At 44.8% G+C, this 18741-nt stretch overlaps 1 protein-coding gene across 4 annotated transcripts in view; it reads right to left on the bottom strand.

Moving 5' to 3' along the window:
- Positions 1-18741, bottom strand: part of LOC311357382 (uncharacterized protein) — a 77002-nt gene that overhangs the window by 51085 nt on the left and 7176 nt on the right. For all 4 annotated transcript variants that reach the window (XM_084477317.1, XM_084477318.1, XM_084477315.1 and 1 more), the window contains exons 2-7: positions 12102-12145; positions 9175-9355; positions 8029-8126; positions 7491-7568; positions 6850-7144; positions 4454-4652 (exon numbers count right to left, since the gene is read on the bottom strand). In XM_084477317.1, the coding sequence (XP_084333443.1) occupies positions 4454-4652; positions 6850-7144; positions 7491-7568; positions 8029-8126; positions 9175-9355; positions 12102-12134 (884 nt within the window). In that variant the 5' untranslated portion in view covers positions 12135-12145. The remainder of the gene's footprint in view (positions 1-4453; positions 4653-6849; positions 7145-7490; positions 7569-8028; positions 8127-9174; positions 9356-12101; positions 12146-18741) is intronic.

Here is an 18741-nt window from a genome sequence, read left to right as displayed (position 1 = left end):
TTGGGGGAGAATCATCAGTCAACCCACACGAAAAAGATAAAACATAGTCCGCAGCAGATTCTGTCACCACGAAACCACCCGGCAACAAGGTAATCCTGAGCGGCGTAAACACACACACACACACGTTGCATGATACCCAGTGACTCACACCACAGCCACTCCCTCCTCAATCTGCTCCCACCCTGAGCTAGGATCAACAGAGCTGTCAATCAACATCAACTGACAACACACTTGGTCCTGCAGGCAGCCAATCAGAGAACAGCCCAGCCAGTCTGCCTTTTAGCACGTGCTGCTTTGCTTTCGGTGGTGGCCTCCAAGAGGGAAACTGTAGCTAGTCACAATCTGGTTGTGAGACATGAATCCATCCGATTTCCTAATGTCAGGGCTGCATTGATGCGGTCACAAAATGTGGTTGTCTGAAACAGGTCTAACCTCATGCAACTATTGACTTAAGTCTGCTATGCATGCAGTTTGGTTTGCCAGAATTGCAAACTCTGGGAAATAGGGTAAAATCAACACACCAAATGTCATGAATAAAGAATGGCCTGACATGTGGCCTTCTACTGTAGTGTGTCGTTAAACTGCATGAAAAGGCATGCACAGACGCCCACGGTAATGGTGCAGAACCTGAATGGATTCAATATTTCATTTAATATTTCCGTGATAGCTTCTATTTGGAAACAACCAAGAACTGTATTATCAGAGGATTGGAATGCAGAAGACACACACAAGAGGTGAAGTATGGAAAATAATGAAGCGATGGCCGGGTACTGGCTGTGCTTTCCTGTACTGCTCTGGCTGTTTTGACAGCGCTGAAGAGCTACAAGTGCAAAGCCACACCGGTAGAGCTACATCGGGTAAGTGAGGTAATGGGAAGTGGGGGGAGAGAGAGGGGGAGAGCGAGAAAGAGAGAGAGGTAGAGTGAGATAGAGAGAGGTAGAGAGAGGGAGAAAGATAGATGGAGAGCGAACAAGTGAGCGAGCCACTGTGTGTGGTCTGTTGAGAAAAAAACAAAATGGTACTTGGGTCCTATTTTGGGATCTCCCAATGAATCACACCCGCAGACATCTTTCGTCTTTCTTTGTCTGTCACTCTGCTTGTTGCGAGATAAACTCTTCCTCTCTTCCACCCCTCTCTGATATAAACAGCTGCAATTAAAAAGCATCTTTGGGCCACGGATCAGTCAGGGTACTACTCCCACATCGTGTGCGGTGAAGGTTAGCCACCATGCTGCTCCACTCTGTTACAGAATGCCTACAATCCACCTGTTATGTTCCCTCGCCATGTCCCCTGACTCAGCGTAATGCCACCAGCGGTGGACAGAAATCACACTGGGGAGAAACCACGGGACCAAGAGGGGAAGTGGGTGGGACCGAAATGGGGGAGGAAGGGAAGAGGAGTGGTGGAATATAAATGGAGAGACAAGAGACGGAGAGAGAGAGAGCGTACACAAAGGAAAACAGGGCCAGCAGTTGTAGGCTGCTTGGACTACATAATCCCTAGTGTATCTGGAGTTGACTCACTACCTCCACTACTGGATTAGTGGAGGTGGTGACACGCAAGCACACTAATCACCAAACAGTTGTAGTCATTCCTCTGGTCTAGTGTCATGGAAGGGTGCTTCTTTGGTGAATTACACTGGAGGACTGTGGGGTGTGACCCTTAAAGTCTAAATATCTTTCTATATTATATTGATATCTATCTATCTATATCTCTATATACATAATTTGCAAAGGCAGTTTTCATTGTGGAGACTGAACAGGTCAAATGATAATCTAGATGCAGAGAAAGCCTCATGTGGTTCAAGCCTAGTGTACCACAACTCTCTCTGGCACGGCGCTGACATTGCTTATTAAAACACATGACCAACACACAACCAACAATCTCTCTATCAGTATCCGGTCTGTGCGCCCCACAAGCCTCAGTGTTGTTCTTCTCCTCCAACACTAGCTGTTGGGGGGGGGGGGGGGGGGAGGTGGTGAGCTGGGGAAACAGTTGACAGGTCCCGCACATGTTGACTCTCCCCACGGTCCCATGGTGGGATATTGACAGCCATTGTCACACCAGTACAATGCGCTGTCAAAAGGTGTCGTTACATGGAACCTCATCTGGGCTCCCTCTGAGGGGGCCGTGACGGACGCCTCATTAAGATTAACAGCGGCCTACTTGTGTCGACAGCCCATGCACGTACTTCAAAACTAAAAACGGTTGACAACGTGTAATTTTCCGTGGCAGGGTAATCGCTAGGATGAGACGCTCTGGCGGAAGAATGGCGTCTTTGTAAATAACAAAACATTTGGCTGGTATGATGGTGTTACTGTGTAAATGGGTGTAAATGGGTGGGAAACGTCACTTGAAATCTGTCAGACGAGGATCTCCGAGATGCTCCATGGTGAAGGTGGACTAATCCTGTGACAGATGCGGTCTGTTATTATTACCTGATCGTCCAAAGATTGTGAAGTTCAAACAGATGATTGCACTCCAGTAGGGCTTTACAACAGAGAGTGGGAGGGTAAACAGGGTATCTGAAGAGGTTATTGAAGAGAGTATTGAAGTGCAGCCATTTGAACAATGGGAAGTGGTTCAATGCATATTTGATGTTGTAGACATCTGAGGTGATGGAGGTAAAAATGACAGTTGTTTTTTGGCAGCCCAGCATTTATTAATCAGGATAGTGTCTGGAATTGAACACTCACTGATTTCTCACTGATTTGATGCACACCATTTCTGCTGTGCATTTGCACTCAACACTCATCCATTCACGGACGATATCAACTGCAGCAGTAGAAAACGATTCAAATCCAAGACTGAATATTTGTCAATAAACAGCCATACCCGACAAGCCTTTTTCCGAGAAAAATGTAAATAAAAGCTTTGGTTGAGGGAGATGGGAAAGGAGACAAATTGACTGTTCAGAAATCAGACATTTTCCCATGACATGTCAGACGCAGCAATCCATCTTGGTGGCTGAAAAGAAAGGATTCAGCCAAGAAAATAACATGAGACGTACGTCTTTGCACATGGATTAACAAAATAGCAGTCTGGCTGCTTTGCAGGAGTAAAGCCTAAAGCCCAAATCACACAGCAATGTCGGGACAGATGCAAAAATAATGTTTTGGAGTTTCCACGTCCAAAACAGACCAGGTCCAATAGGAAGTGGGCCAAAAAGATATTATCCCTGCTACTTTAGCGCATCATGTGCTTTGCTCGTAAAACGAAAACAAATTATATTCTAATTTATATTGTGGCCAGCGCTACAAATATAAACCGAATGTGTGCTCTGTGTGCTCAGGGCGTGTGTGGAAGTTGGGCTTAATTAGGTTGCTGAATTACGTGGGCATTCACACAGTGCTGGCGCGTCCATACAGGCGCTCAAGGCAATTGCCCTAGAGCAGCACTTTGGCAAGGGCTGCAGAACATGGGCCAATCAGGGGCCAACTATTAAAAAGGTTAATGTGACGATCACTCTGCACCTGCAGCCGCCCTCCCTCCACGCCTCCTGCCTGCAGCTCTCATGAGCTACAAAGTGAAAGCAGGCTGTAGTCAGCGCCGGTGCGTGCTAGGCGAGCTAAATTTGGCTAGGGCGGGCAAAATGTGCGGCAATCAGGGGCCGATTGTTTCAAAAATAAATGTGACAATCAGACTGCACCTGCGCTGCTGACGTTCTTCAAGAATGCACGGCACTGGTAAAAGCCCTGACACACAGTGACTGCAGTGATGTTGATGGGCAAGAACCTTTTGCAGCGTTGTCAGCTTTGAGTACGTCAAAGCTGGTACGTCAAAGCTCCAGCTGTCTAGCAGCTGGAGCTGAACCACTAGACGCGCACAAGATCAGCTGTGACAATGGGATGGAATCTGTTTTTCCCAATGTTTTTATAGCATTATGAGTGCTTCTCACCTTCCCCTGTTTCAGTAGCTTCAGGAGAACGCAGTTTCTCAAGGGGTGAACCAATAAAAAATGCCATACGCAGTACAATGAAACAAGACAGACTGAATGGACTTGCAACAATCTTTCTACAAGATACAGTCGTCAAATTCAAAATAGTGTGATAAAAATTCAGCTCAATCTAGGTGTTTTTTTGCATACCCACGTATACGAGAACCACTCCTTTACACAGGGGCTGACACTTGTCACAGACACTGAAACATGTTAAAGCACTCCATCACTAGGAATCTAACACAAGCCCTCTAATTTGCCCTATTTAAGATGTGCGGAAAACAACAACATGTCTGTTTTTAGTTTGGTTTCTTCGCTTTAACGCCAATTCACTGTTGCACCTGCTACCGTATTCACCTCAAAATAAGACTCAATCTTCCTCCGTACATTCCTCGAACATTTTCAAAAGTACTAATTTTCTTTGTCTTTTACCCAACACACCAACAATACACACACACACAGAGAGAGAGAGACAGACACACACACACACACACACACACACCCTACAGTACTGACCGTGTGAAGAGCTCCGCCAGTTGTTGGTGTCCTTTCCTCTGGGCCAGGCTGGCGGGGGTGTCTCCCTGGGCGTCCCGCTGCCTCAGCGCCTCTCTAGCCGCTGGTTGCCGGAGCAGGAACAACGCCACCCTCCTCAGGCCACGGCTGGCCGCAAAGTGGAGCAAGGCTGACCACCGATGGCCCCCCCACTGGGAGACATCTGGAAGGGAGGGAGGGGGGGGGGGTGAGAGAGAAAGTAGGGGGAGGGAATAGAAGGAGCAGAGCAGAAGGGGGGAGTCATGAGGGATGTCGGACGAGCCAAGAGCAACTGCAGATACGGGACGGCCACAAATCATGAAGGGAGGCTTGGTGTTTGTGTGTTTTTGTGTATGCGCACGTCACAGTTTTGGTACATAAGTATACAAAAGAAGTGCACAGTTCAGTCTGGTACAGAGGCAGTGAACTGCAAGAGGAACGTGGATTGGAAGAGCAGTCTCCAAGTCAAACAAATGCAACCGCTCATGCAGACAGCTAGGGGACAAAGAACAGGGGAGCGATAAGCATAAATTCACCTTTTCATGTGCCACAGAGCCTTTACCCCTCTCTCCCCCAAGAGGGAGTGTACGAGTGCTTACTAAGGGATTAAGCCGACAGAGGGTACGTCCTCTCTGCTTCACGTGTAGAGCCTACAGTACGATGGACACCATAGTCGTACCACTGTTCAATTACATAAAAGGTACATAGACATGTGTCTGGATATAGAAAAATCACAGGAAGCATACAATAAAAACAGGCTGGACTATACTTATGGTTCTTAAATACAGTTTGTTGTGTGCAACGGGAGACAAAAAATAAATCCTGCAAGGGGGTTGTTGCTGGGCAGTGTGTGAAAGAGTTGATCATGATAATCATGTATTCCCTGTAGTCTGTCATTGTAAGCCACGATCCCATAATGCTAATTATTTACGAGTGTCAAACTAGTCATTTAAGAGGCGGTCACGGCGAGCGAGCGAGAGAGCGAAAAAGACTAGAACAGCCTTCCTCCTCCTTCTCCTCTCTGCCCTCAACTGAACATAATCAACTGTTCAATAGGAGGATGTTACATACACAATGACTTTCGAACCATTACCTCATTGCAAAATGAGGTAATGGTTCGAAGTCACAAAAGGACCAGGTTTTCATGCAATAATTTCCTTACTCTTTAAAGGACAAGAGGAAAGGGGCTATAACTGTACGACTTTGTTCATAGCATTTTACAATGCTAACCTTTCTTCTCCCACACACTCTCCAACATCTGGTGTGAGCAGACATGTGCAACCAAAGGGACTAAGAATAAGTGCAAATTAACCGTCCCATTATGACCATACAGACTTTTACAGATCCTTTCAAACAAGTAGCTTTTTGTGCAGTGACACCTCATCTATTTCAGCACAAACGGCTATTCCCTCAAGAAACTAATTGTCCTGCCACGAGGGACTGTGAGCTCAACTCAGCTCTTGGAAATTGCACTTTGGTTTGAAATATTTTTACAGAATTGAGTGGGTGGGGAGGGGATAGAAAGACAACACGAATACAGGAGGTCAGACAGAGGAACACACCCACAGACTCACGCACAAACAAAGACAGACACACATGAGGACCATAAGCAGATTCAAGAGTTTGTCAAGGATCACAGAGAACCTTTATTCTCTTCATGGCAACAGTCTGCATGTCGGCCACAAACTGACTTGTGTCTGGTGATGTGAGGTACAAAGTGTGGCTAGATTTCTCACTGTGTTTGGATGAGTCCTGAGACAAACAGCCAAGACTTAATAAAAGATTTTTAAAAACTTTACACATTTAATAGTCAATAATTAATATGTGTATGTGGGTCAAAGGAATATGGTTGTGTCTTGTTTGTGTATTTTCATCACACTTCTTCATTACAAATTTCTCTCACAATTTTCTCTCACAGTTTGTTTCTTTTACTTCCTCATTTAAATAAACATGAGCCTACATTACTATACAGAACGACGTATCTTTCAAAACAAATGACAGTTCACACGCCACTCCGTTAGCATGCTAGCTGCCCTGCCTGCCAATATCCACGCCCGTCCTCCTCCAGATGACCACACAAACAGAGCAGGAGCCCTGCAGCCAAACCAGGAGCCGAGCGGGAACGTTTGTGTTTAGCGTAGTTGACCTAACCTTTCCCTGACTGTACAGGATGCCTGGATGGAAGACTCAGAACCGGGGCGGAGAAGCAAGAAGACGGAGAGAAGCCTAATGGCGGCCACCGAACGAGAGGGATCATTACAGCGAGAGGCTCGACAGGAAATAGGCCTGAACGGGCCGGTGCCTGAGTGAAACGTGCAGAGCCTCCGAGTTACATGAAACAGAGAACGGGGGGATGAAAGCCAGTGTAGCATGATAATCACCTATGCGGCTCTCTGGACCCGTCGCGTTCTCACCCAGCGGGTCCTCGTGCTCCGCGGCGCACGCGCTCACGTGAGCCTCCTCGTCCGCGCCTGCTTCCGTGTGGGCGATTACGAGTTTGTCCGGGTTCGCCTCGACGCTTGTGTCCGTGTGTTCGATGGCAGGCGTTTCGGCGGGCGCGCCGGTGCCAAGCTCCTCCTGCTGGGTTCCCGGTTCCGCCCCGGGGCGGGGCAAGGTGAGGTGGCTCAGGGCCAGTGCAAGACTCTGGTCCAGCCGCTCGCATTCTTTGAGTGGAACCTGACGAGCAGAGGTGCACATGGCAACGGAGGAGGTGGTAGTCAACAGTGGTAGTCACAGAAAACCAGTCACACAGGATAGAAGTCATGAGCATCTGAGCCAGAATATTGGAACTGCACCAATGCATTTTGAATCCAGTAAGCGTCATCACGGGATAAAAACATTGTAGGTTGTGTAAAAACAGAAAATTGAAATAGCAAATCCATATTTTTGGATAGGATAAAGGATAACGAAAGGAGTCCACTGAAGACAGAATGGAACATGCGTTTGTGTTGAGCGATGCTGCATTTGACTTGAATGTGGCTTTGTTCCTGTAGTGCCTTATTCCCACCAGACGTCCCCTCACCTGCTGGTCATCCAATAGCATCACCCCCTGTGGTGCCCCGTTGTTGAGCAGGAAGTGGGCCATATGCAGGGCAAGGTCCTGAGACATGACACAAGGGAAAGGTGGTATTTTATTTTATTTATTTTTTTCACCTGGGCACCTGGCTGTCAGAAGTCGACGATTTTAAACGTTAAAGAAAACATTTAGGTTTTTTTAAGAATTTTTTTTTTTCACTTCCTAAAAAGTGAATAAACTTTTAAAGTTATTTAAAGTTACTACATCCTCATTACTAATAAACCCTTTTAACAGAGATGTCACTCGTAGGATAAACACCACTGTCATAAAACTAATTATGGGTTTGCTTCTTTTATGTGTCCCAGCTTGTTGCTCTACTGTTCCTTTAATAGTAGATCTACTTTTTTTTTCACTGGCTCAGTCTACTACCCAGGTACATTAAAGGGTCCTGTGAGGATGCCACTGTGGATAGGGTTGTTTTATCTATACGCATGTTACATGCACCCCATATACATAATGTCCACATGGCACAGGGGAAACCCACCTGTACATAGCAGAAGTGTTGCTGTGCCCGGGGGGCCACCTGTCCATCGGGCCGCACCACACACAGCGTCACCACCACCTGCTCACACACATCGTGAGCTGGAAAAGATAAAGAAAGATGAGGAGATTCGACAAAAGAGGAAAATGAACCACCACGGTTGGCTGCATTGCCAAATCTCAGCAGTATATTCAAGGATCAGTCAGTGCCCGGGCTGCGGCTACACGGGCACGAACCGCGGGCTAACCAGTAATACCAAAACTACATGCTTACTGTCTTCCTCTATTTCGAAAATGAGTCAATGCTAATTTAAACTAGCAATAACAAGTGGGGTGTCTGTGTAGCAAACCAAAATCTTTATAATTAATACAGAATAACCATTATCTATAATTAATAGAGGTCAATTACCCATTTCAAGGCAATTTCAAACATTCTAGGAATAAAACACTTCTGTAGTGTGGAAATCTTCTACGTCTACAGTTTTCTAGGTATCAAAATATTTTCAAACTATTTTTCCCTATCTAAAGAAAGGGCCTTGTCCGACTTCAACAGCTTACATGGATTTCCAAGATTTTCAGAGCATATGTTATTTTAAATTAATAAGCATGCCACACACACACACACACACACACACACACACACACACACACACACACACACACACACACACACACACACACACACACACACACACACACACACACACACACACACACACACACACACACACACAGAAAAGGCAAGCACGTGTTCTGACCAACGCTGTCACAAGCTGTAAATGTTTACATCTCTCCATCTACTTAATCCATTACCGAGGAATGTGTCAGAACTTCAAACGGCAGCGGTTCTGCTGTTAAAACACCCAGTCGAGCAGAAACGTTCCGCTCTGCGAGGGTTCAAGGGGCTTAACAGAGCTACGGTGGAAGGCCTGGGTCTGTGGCCAGCCAACCAGCAACTCCAGGGTCCCCGGTGTCAAAAAGAAAACCACTTCCCTTCCCTTTTGCTGGGTCCTCTGGCTGAAACCCACTTTGTGGATTTTGTGGAAGGTAGTTCCCCCAACTCCTTAAGGGAAGCCACTTAACATTGAAAATAGATTGCAAGTTATGTGTGTGTGCACGGCGTGTGTGCAGATGTGTGCGTGTGTGGTACCTGGGCAGACGGCTTGCAGAGTCACATTGCTAACTCGCAGCGTGGTGGTGAGATGGCGCTGGGTGGAGCCGGAAAACAGGAGGTAAAACACCTTCTCCCCGCCGCCTTCCCCGCTCTTCGCATCGTGCACAGGCCCGCATGCCTCTTCCTCCTCCAGGCACACCGTCAACACGCACTCCCCCTGGGAGAGACGGACAGAGAGAAGGTTCATTATTCACCCACAAACCCCGTCCCGGCCTTTGCCCCCTAGATCGCAAAAGCACAGACGATGCTTCTCACACACACACACACACACACACACACACACACACACACACACACACACACACACACACACACACACACACACACACACACACACACACACACACACACACACACACACACACACACACACAGAGTGACGTGTGGGTAGTCATTCCTGAATGAAAAGTGTGTAGGTGTGTTTGCATGTGATCTTGTATGAGTGTGTGTGTGGGGGGGGGGGGTGAAGGCTTTGACCAATAAGAAATGAATAAATATTGTCCAGAGTCATGCATTCAGTGGAGCTACATCTAACCGTGTCGTTAGTCACCAAAGTCATCTTCTGATGACAGAACCACATTTCCCCCTCACTCTGCCTCTATGACAGCGGTGGCTTTGTGAGGACCGAGCAGAGCGCCAAAGGTTATCTCTTCATCTCTGTCCCACAGACTGCACAGTTTTGTGGCCTGAGGCGGTGGCAGTGCCCATACTAGTTAGCCACGTAGCATTGCTAAAGGCTTTTACAGCACTGGTTTCATTGTGTGCGTCGAGAGACATGAATGTAATGCAAGAGCTGGGGAGGGGGGCCTCTTGCAACACACACACACACACACACACACACACACACACACACACACACACACACACACACACACACACACACACACACACACACACACACACACACACACACACACACACACACACACACACACACACACACACTAGCTAGCATAAATGATAAAAGGGTTAGCACAGCTCTAGCAGCGCTAACACTGATTGACAGCAAAACTGAAGAGAGCACAAAGTCCCAGAGCGAATCTGTTTAGCCAAGTTTGGGGTCAACAGCGTAATGAAACACGACACTGTCTGAGTCGCAGAGGATCTCCTCGTAGTCAGACTCTTGTCATCCAACCAACCAAAAAATGCAAAAAGAAATGCATAAAAATAGAACTGACCGTTTCAGTTAAATTGTATTTATACAAAGTAAATAACTGACAGTTTATTTATCGAGCCCAGTAACTAAAAACAGACTTCAGCTTTTGGCTTTGTCAATGTGGTGTTACTTCAATGAGATGGTGCTGCTCCATGGTGGACAACATCTTATTACACATTTATTATTACTAGCACAATCATCTCAAATTACACATAGTGTGAGTGAGTGTCCATGTGTCTGTCCATCTGTGTCAATGCGCGTGTGTGTGTGTGTGTGTGTGTGTGTGTGTGTGTGTGTGTGTGTGTGTGTGTGTGTGTGTGTGTGTGTGTGTGTGTGGTGACATTACAGACCACTGCATTGAGTCACAGTCATGAGCAACTGGTTGGCACATGGATGCTGGTTTACTCACTCTGCCCATGCATTGCATTGCTTCTAATTGTTCTCTCCCTTGCAGACCTTCAGTGCCCTCCGCCCTGTGTACCGGGCTGCCATGGCTGAAGTCAAAGTGAATAATGTGTTCCTTGCTGCAGACTAATTCAGTCATCTAACTGGTTATGCATGTGACATTTATTGGTTGATATTATAAAGTTTTGGATCACAATTTATGCACATTTCCTTTTTTATATGAACGTTTTCCAGTTGTACAGGGACAGTTAAATGTTTCCGTTGCTATTACTTTTGGTATGTTGTTTTTTTCAAGCTATTGTCATTGTTAATTTACTTGGAGTCTTTACCAATTCATCTGACTTTGGGAAGATACATTTGCCAAGCGTGTGTGTGCATGTGTGTGTGTCTGTGGCAAACAATTGTAGGCCTTTGCGTTTCCGTTTCCTTGCATTTTTCTATTCTTGATTGCTGACATGCAAACATGTCATACAGATCATCTCTCACTTCCCTCTAGTGGGTTAGTACAAAATAACAGTTGTCTGTATGTCTTGGTTGATTATGTACAGATGGTTGCCTGGTGAGTCTTAGAGCATTTAAGGTCAATCAGGCTAATAACTGAAGCAGCCCATATTGCTGTTCAGTTCAGCTTGCTACTAGTAATGCTTGAATTGACTATGACGCAATTTAGTTATGCTCAGGCTTTGTCTTGAATGCTCCATGGTGATGTGTCACAGGGGTGGGATGGGAAGTATCCACCGCACCCAAAATAGGCAGGGTGCGTAAATTTCATGTGACCAAAACAGCCGCTTTTAATGAGTGGTTCAAACGGCACCACAAATATGCCATCATGCTCCGCTTGGCACCGTGTCTACATTCAAAGAACCTAATAGAAAAATAAATGTTAAGAGTTTGATACAATTGAGTTCAAGGTCTCATTAGCTATCAATATCAATAATAATCAAGCGGCAGCCATGAAAGTTTTTTTTTGTGTGGGGGGGGGGGGGGTTGCGAGGACAAGGCGGAAGAGACTGACATGTGGTTCCTCTTATGGCCTTTAGGTGGTAGGATGCAGAGAGAAGAACGGGAAGAAGTGGGATTACCTTCTCGTAATTCATCGGGTTTTTTCCAGTTAGACAAAGCAACAAATTTACTTTTTATCCATAGTATGTAATTTACAGTTCAATTCCATTCTTTCATTCATTCAATGTCTTTTTTCAATTAAATTCCTTCCCTCGATGTGGCATTATGGATCGTTTTTCGCTGTTCTCAAGCAATGGCGTCACGCATTACGTAAATATATGTAGTAAAAGACAGAAAAGAAACAAAGAAAAATCTTTTGATGTAAAGGGAAGATACTTACATAAAGTGGAGCTTGTTGTGGATTCAGTTTCATGGCTCTGGATACTGCAACAAAGAAATTAAAAGAGCAACATTACCACCAGGACAAGACATTTCTCCTTCAAATGTAGCTGATGAAAACATGTATGTAAAGAAATACATTCATGTAGATGTATTTAATTCATGTTAACCAATAACTACTTCTATAATATTGAATCAGGGCAGACACTTGTACAAATACAGGAGACGAAGCCATAATTAACCCCAGCCATGACCTCAAATTACATTTCCTCTGCACAAAAACATAAAAAACGAAAACGACAGAAAACAGGAAAGCGCTCAGCGCGTAAAACAAGCATGTATACACATATAGCCAATGAGGCGGGACCTCTAACCCGTGGTGGGAACCTTCTAACCATGAGTCTGGGTGGGGAGAACAATGTATGCCAATGAATCCTTCACTAATTATAGAAACTCAAAACAACATGCTGAAGTAACCCTGGGAGACTGGGCACCTGATGTGCGCAAATAACCAGCGTGTCTAAGCAGCCCGATTGGGCACTGACGTCCTAATAAGGGAGATGTCACGGAGGAGGTGATCGAGGGTGAAGGGCCGAGCTGTTCCCCATGCTGCGATGTCGTCGCTCTATTCACAGCAGGGCAAGAGGAAGTGGAGAAAACAAAAGAGGGACCTTTAAAAAACGTGGTTGGTACGAGAACGGGCCAGGTGGTTTTGAACACCCAACGTACACATGTGTATCTGCATGGACAGACATGATAATAAGGAAGTATGCGTTTGATTTTGCATACTACCTATACGATAGGAAGGCATAAAAGACTTCTGCTACACTGCAAACGATGGTCCATGGACACACTACACACTGCCCACACACTAATGTGTGCAGAATTTGCATTATAGAATGAAAAAAGTAAAGTGAGTGTTTGAATATACAGTCATGCATTTATTTGCATCCGTTCCATGCATCACCCAAGGCATTTTTGCGGACACCTGCTTGCATGTGCATTACTTGGAACAGCACAGTGGTACGTGAACCATGCAGCCGTGTAAACCAAAAGCAGAGTGTAGCCTGTTGTTGTGTTGCAGCCACTGAGTGTGACCACACACAACCCCCCCCCATGCTGAGGCACGCAGACGTACATGCAACTTTTTTTTTGGCAGCCTGCGACTAAGGTTATCTTGTGTGAGTATGCAACACGTGCACAGATAGGCAAATATGTCTCAATCTTGACTCCTGTTCATGTGTCATGTCCTGTGCAGCCAGGAAATTATTTACTTGGATCCTGCTACTATCCCCCTTACATTTAATGATGTAAGTAGAAATGTATCTACCTACCCTTACATATTATTATAGTCATGCTGATTTAGTGCTATTCTGGGTTTTAACAATAATATATGCATATACTGTATATGCATACACCCATTTTTGATACCCTTTTCCACTTACATATTAAAGAATGCACAATTATTGTTTGCATTTTCATGCTTACAGATCTGCACAGACCCTGGATATTCACGTCTTAAGCTCTTACAAGGAAGGCCACATCAGTCTTAGTTTAGCTTTGGCAGAGATATACAAGACACGTTAAGTAATTACACCATAGAGACCAATAAAGATAAAGGCAAGGCAGTCCAGGAAGATACAAAAGACAGTGTACAACAACAATTAGCAAGGGACAATGAGTGGTTCAGCGTTTCTTTTATCCCCCAATCTTCTGGTCCGTCTGTCCATTTGTCTGTAGAGATAATCCCCCCGCCCGCTGTGAGCCTGTCTGTATACAAATGTGTGTGTGTGCATCTCGGCCACTGACCACCCCACTTACCACCATGGGGTCCATGTTAAATCAATCTCTTTACCAGGGGCCACTTGCTCTGGGGGGACCCCCTGGATGGACCCAATGAGAGACGGCACGGGCTCGCCTGTGCTCTGTGTGATCGACAACAATGGCACAGCTACTTAATAGCTCTTCTTTGTATTTCATGTCCCATTTATTTTGCGTCACACTCGTTTCAAATTGTCTTGGGTTCACCAACAAAAAAACAACTAAAGCTGAGCCCTGTTGTAGGTTGAGTTCTGTGCCTTACCTTCCTCATGTCTATTGACATTTTGACATCCTTAAGTACCCCTAACACCATTGATTAACATGTAATCAATGGTGGTTTCCCCTTTATAGTGACACTTATGCCTATAAGGGCCTCGCTAAAACCGATGCCATCTGAATGGGTGTGAAGAGCTAGAAAGAGCTCAACAGAGGCTTTTTGGACCATATTCTACCCTGAGATGATTTACAGTGCCCTCGGCAGCCTCCTTTTATTCCACAAGAAGATGCTAACGACTAGTCAAGCCTGCCACTGCGGCCACCAGTACTCTACGTCCCTGCACTCCGTCCATGCCTCATAACACATGGTCAGCCAACACGAGCAGATGGATGATTTACTTCCTCAGCCCTCCACGGTGAAGTAAATCACTGTGTTCTTGGAGAAATGTTAAGTGTCTCTTAAACATGCTCATCCGTGTCACTGGAAGGGAATTTTTTCCCTCTTTGGATGACGTCGGTATGTTGTAGTTTACGTAGCGGCTACTTCAAAAGCTACTTTTCCCAGATCATGTAGTTACAATTGTTACGGTAAAAATAGAACAACTATTTGATGATGCAATCGTTTTCTAGGAAATAAATCAGGAGGATATCTATTCTCTGTCAGGTGTGTCTGTCTGTCTGATATGGTAGCACACGTGGGAGCAGGCATGCATCGGACGTGGGATCAGAAGATCTCGCCTACTGAGTCAGAGTGAGTAAGAGCATGTCCGTTCCATTGATGACATTCCCAGGAAGTGTGTGTGTTTCACTCTAGGAGGGACTTCCTAGTGCACCATGGGAATCCTTTGAACCCAGATCCAATCGTCCATAACAAGGCGTCAAATGTCAAGGGTTCAAATAGCCAAAATATGCACATGAGAACAACCCACGCCCCTGGTAGCTAGTCCTCAATTTGATATTTGACTTGCTGATACTTAATAAAAAAATATAAAAAAAGTATTGATCTAATTCTGCCAATTCATTATGGCAGAAATGAATGCCATCTGACCGTAAGCCCTCTAACCATGTGCCGAATAACTGGTATATATTCTGTGTGTGGCTACTTTGGGGTTCCCTTTTCTTGCTTTTTTTCAGTTTGTCCATCTATGTGTGCATTGTCATTTATTGAGCTGCTGTATCCATCTCTAACTCTGCATTTAATCCCTCATGTAGCCAATTTTCTACATTTGGAAAAAGACGCTTTCACAGAGTACACAAAAAGACATGGCATTGTACAATTAATCATGGAAGAGCCTATTGGACCTTAGAAACATATAGTCAAGCTGGCCTGGACAGGGCAGATAGGGAGACAGAGAGCGAAGTTAAACAGAAATAGCTTTAACACCTCAGCTTCTAAATCTGGAGTCGCCTGTGAAGAGGCCCATACCAACTCTGTGTGTGTGTGTGTGTGTGTGTGTGTGTGTGTGTGTGTGTGTGTGTGTGTGTGTGTGTGTGTGTGTGTGTGTGTGTGTGTGTGTGTGTGTGTGTGTGTGTGTGTGTGTGTCTTTAAAGACATGAGGGACAAGTTAGTTTGAGGATAGAGGAGGGAGCAGAGGAAGGGGAGGGGGGATGGAGGGCTCAGTGAGGAGGGAAGCCAGAAGATGGGATGGCACAAGAAGAAGTGATGTGGGACAACTCATTTAAACAGAAACCTTTTACTCTTGTCCGACACTTTTGTTTGAATAACAAAATGAAGTCCATCCAGCTGCTTAATATGAACAATATTTGAAGTTCATGACAGATCTGGACTACTGTTGCACGTCATATTCTTTACATTTAGAATACAAACATTTCAAATTGTATTAGGTGTTTCCGTTGACACACATCCAGCTAATACAGGGCACAAGCATCAAAACAAAACAAATGAGAGATTTCATTACACCGGATTGCATTGTAAGTGGGAGTAGTGCAGTAGTGGGCTTTCATAGTGGTGGGAGTACCTGCTGTGTAATGACTAGGCCTCCTTTCAAAGCGGATCAGGCAGAGGGAGTTCAGCAGCTAGATTTGTTGGTCCTTGTGCCACACCACTGAACCAAGCAAAGGTTTCTGCCTTAACAAAAGAAATGAATAAAACCTGCAGCCATGAGGAAATGAGGGCCCAAGGCCCACAGTCTCTCTCCTCATGCACAAAGCAGATGGGATGACTACCACACATGGAAACAAAATGGCCAGGGCCACACTTGCATGCAGTGTGTATACACTTGTGCATAAGCATGGTGGTATTGTACCACCAGCACAATTATGCCTGTGTGTGTGTGTGTGTGTGTGTGTGTGTGTGTGTGTGTGTGTGTGTGTGTGTGTGTGTGTGTGTGTGTGTGTGTGTGTGTGTGTGTGTGTGTGTGTGTGTGTGTGTGTGTGTGTGTGTGTGTGTACAGACAAGTGCACATCTGCGTCCAAAAAGCAAAGCTAGCACAAAGACATCTAAAGTGGCACGATAAAATGCCGGGCCACTTGAGATAGCACTTGCCAATGGCCGCACTGAGAGACTTGTGCTTAAGATAGCCCAGTGAAGAAAGACACTGCAGAGAGGAGAGCAGTAAAGTCATCAGCCTTCAGCAAACAATGTTCCAGAGAGAAACAAGTTAAAAAGTTAAGAAGAAACAAAGTTAGGCCTACTCCAAACGTAGAATGTCTTAGGCCTAAGTAAAAACACGAAACTCATTTATTCAATGTTGAAAATACAGACACATAATGCTGCGGTCAGAGAAGCAGAGAGTGGGTGCGGGGGGGCTATGTTTCCACAACTTGTTGTAATTATGTGTTATACAACTAAATGCTGACATCGGCTGTTCCTCTATCCTGAAAACTACACCAAAAGCTTGGGAGACTAACTCAGCTGGCCAGAAGATATGTCTGGAATGGGAGGAATGGGAGAGGCAAGGGGGAAGAAAAAGTGTGTGGAGGGGGGTAGGGGGAGTACAGGGAAAAGAAGGGAGAATAAGACTAAGAGGGGAACAGAAAGAAAGGTAAAAAAAAAATTGGGGAAAATAGAAACAGAACATTGCTCTGGTCTCAATTCTACAGAAGCTGCTCACACAGACAGAGAGACCGAGGGAGAGAGAGAGACACAGAGTCTGACAGAGAGAGACAGACAGACAGAGAGGGAAAACAGCTATAGTTGTTCTATAAATGGCTGCTGTAAGGACAATTGAGGTAAAGCACGAAACACTTTCAATGCGAAAAAGCTCCATGTGAATGAGCTCCTTCAGTTATGTAAAGGAGAGCCACTGTTGATGAAATGCCTGTTCTTCATGCCCGCCTCATCAATGGCAGTTAGGCCTATAATATTATATGCATCCACCCTTGCTCTGCAAAAGCCATATTGTAAGCCCTTCATTCTCTGCTGATACTAGAGCACATGCAACAACATGCCACCAAGACCAGTTCAAATGGATCAAAGCAAAAGCACCACAAAATCGGTCTAATAGTATGCATGATATATTGATTTGTTCAAAGAATAAAAGGATAAATTAAAGTCAAAATGTTATACATAATGTGTGTGTTCATATCAAGTACTAAATAATCAAATCAAAATAGCATTTGTTGCACAACCCTCAAGTACACACAGTAAAAAAATAATAATTTGATCTGGTCTATTTTTAAACAGAGCACATTTTGCAATGGCTTGTTCTGTTATTTAATCAGCGAATATCATCTTATATGGCTTAAATTGTGTGGTCCATTCAGAATGTCTGGGATAAAGACATTCTACGCTGGAGTATGCTTTGCATCGAGCCTAACCCACCCGTCTCTGGGCCAGGGGCAGTCATTGTGATTTTTACCGCTGTCAGAATTGGTTTGCTAGCAGACAATGGAGACATAATCTCCCCCCTGACACCTTTCTCTCTCACCCTCTCACTTTTGGTGGCGCAGAGATGGGTGGGGGGTTATACAATTTTATGCATTAGCAAAACTCTATTACAAAACTACAAAATAAAATGGTTGCTTTAACTACGGTAAAGTTATGCCTATGGGGAAATATAACTTATTATGGTAAATAAATAATTGATGTTTGAGGTAAAATCTTTTATAGCTTGAAATGGTGTGGTCAATTTTGAAAAAATATTGTTTCATTTAAAAGTTATGTTGTTATTAAAACTTTTAGGGTGTGTCTTTATTGTGAACTGTATGTCTAGAGTGATAGGCTGACAGGCTGTGACAGGCTCCTAAACAGCAATCTGAATAGGCCATAGGCCATAAACTTACATAAACAGTACTGAAGCTGTGAAGAGAGTAAGATTTTTAAACAGAATACATTTTGCAATGGCTTTTTCTGTTATTTAATGTTTCACAAGCAAACCTGTAGTAAAATGTTTTATTCTTCAAGGTAAGTGCTTATAAACACTTCTAACATTTTGAAAGCGGGTCGAACAACGTAACTGCAGTACTCCTGCAGACAATACATCCAAGAAATGTCTATTAATAAGAGTCACGTCACAGACAATGCCATTTCATATTTAAGGGTATATTGCTTGTACTTAACAAATGGAGAGCTCAACAGAGCAACCAAAAAGAGAAATATTCTGACCTGGACACACACAGCAACTATGTCAATTATATGCCGC

Source organism: Micromesistius poutassou, assembly GCF_964030765.1.
Source record: "Micromesistius poutassou genome assembly, chromosome: 13".
NCBI classification, from domain to species: Eukaryota; Metazoa; Chordata; class Actinopteri; order Gadiformes; family Gadidae; genus Micromesistius; species Micromesistius poutassou.
The sequence above is the reverse complement of the archived record's forward strand: the minus strand, read 5'-3'. Positions and strand labels throughout refer to the sequence as shown.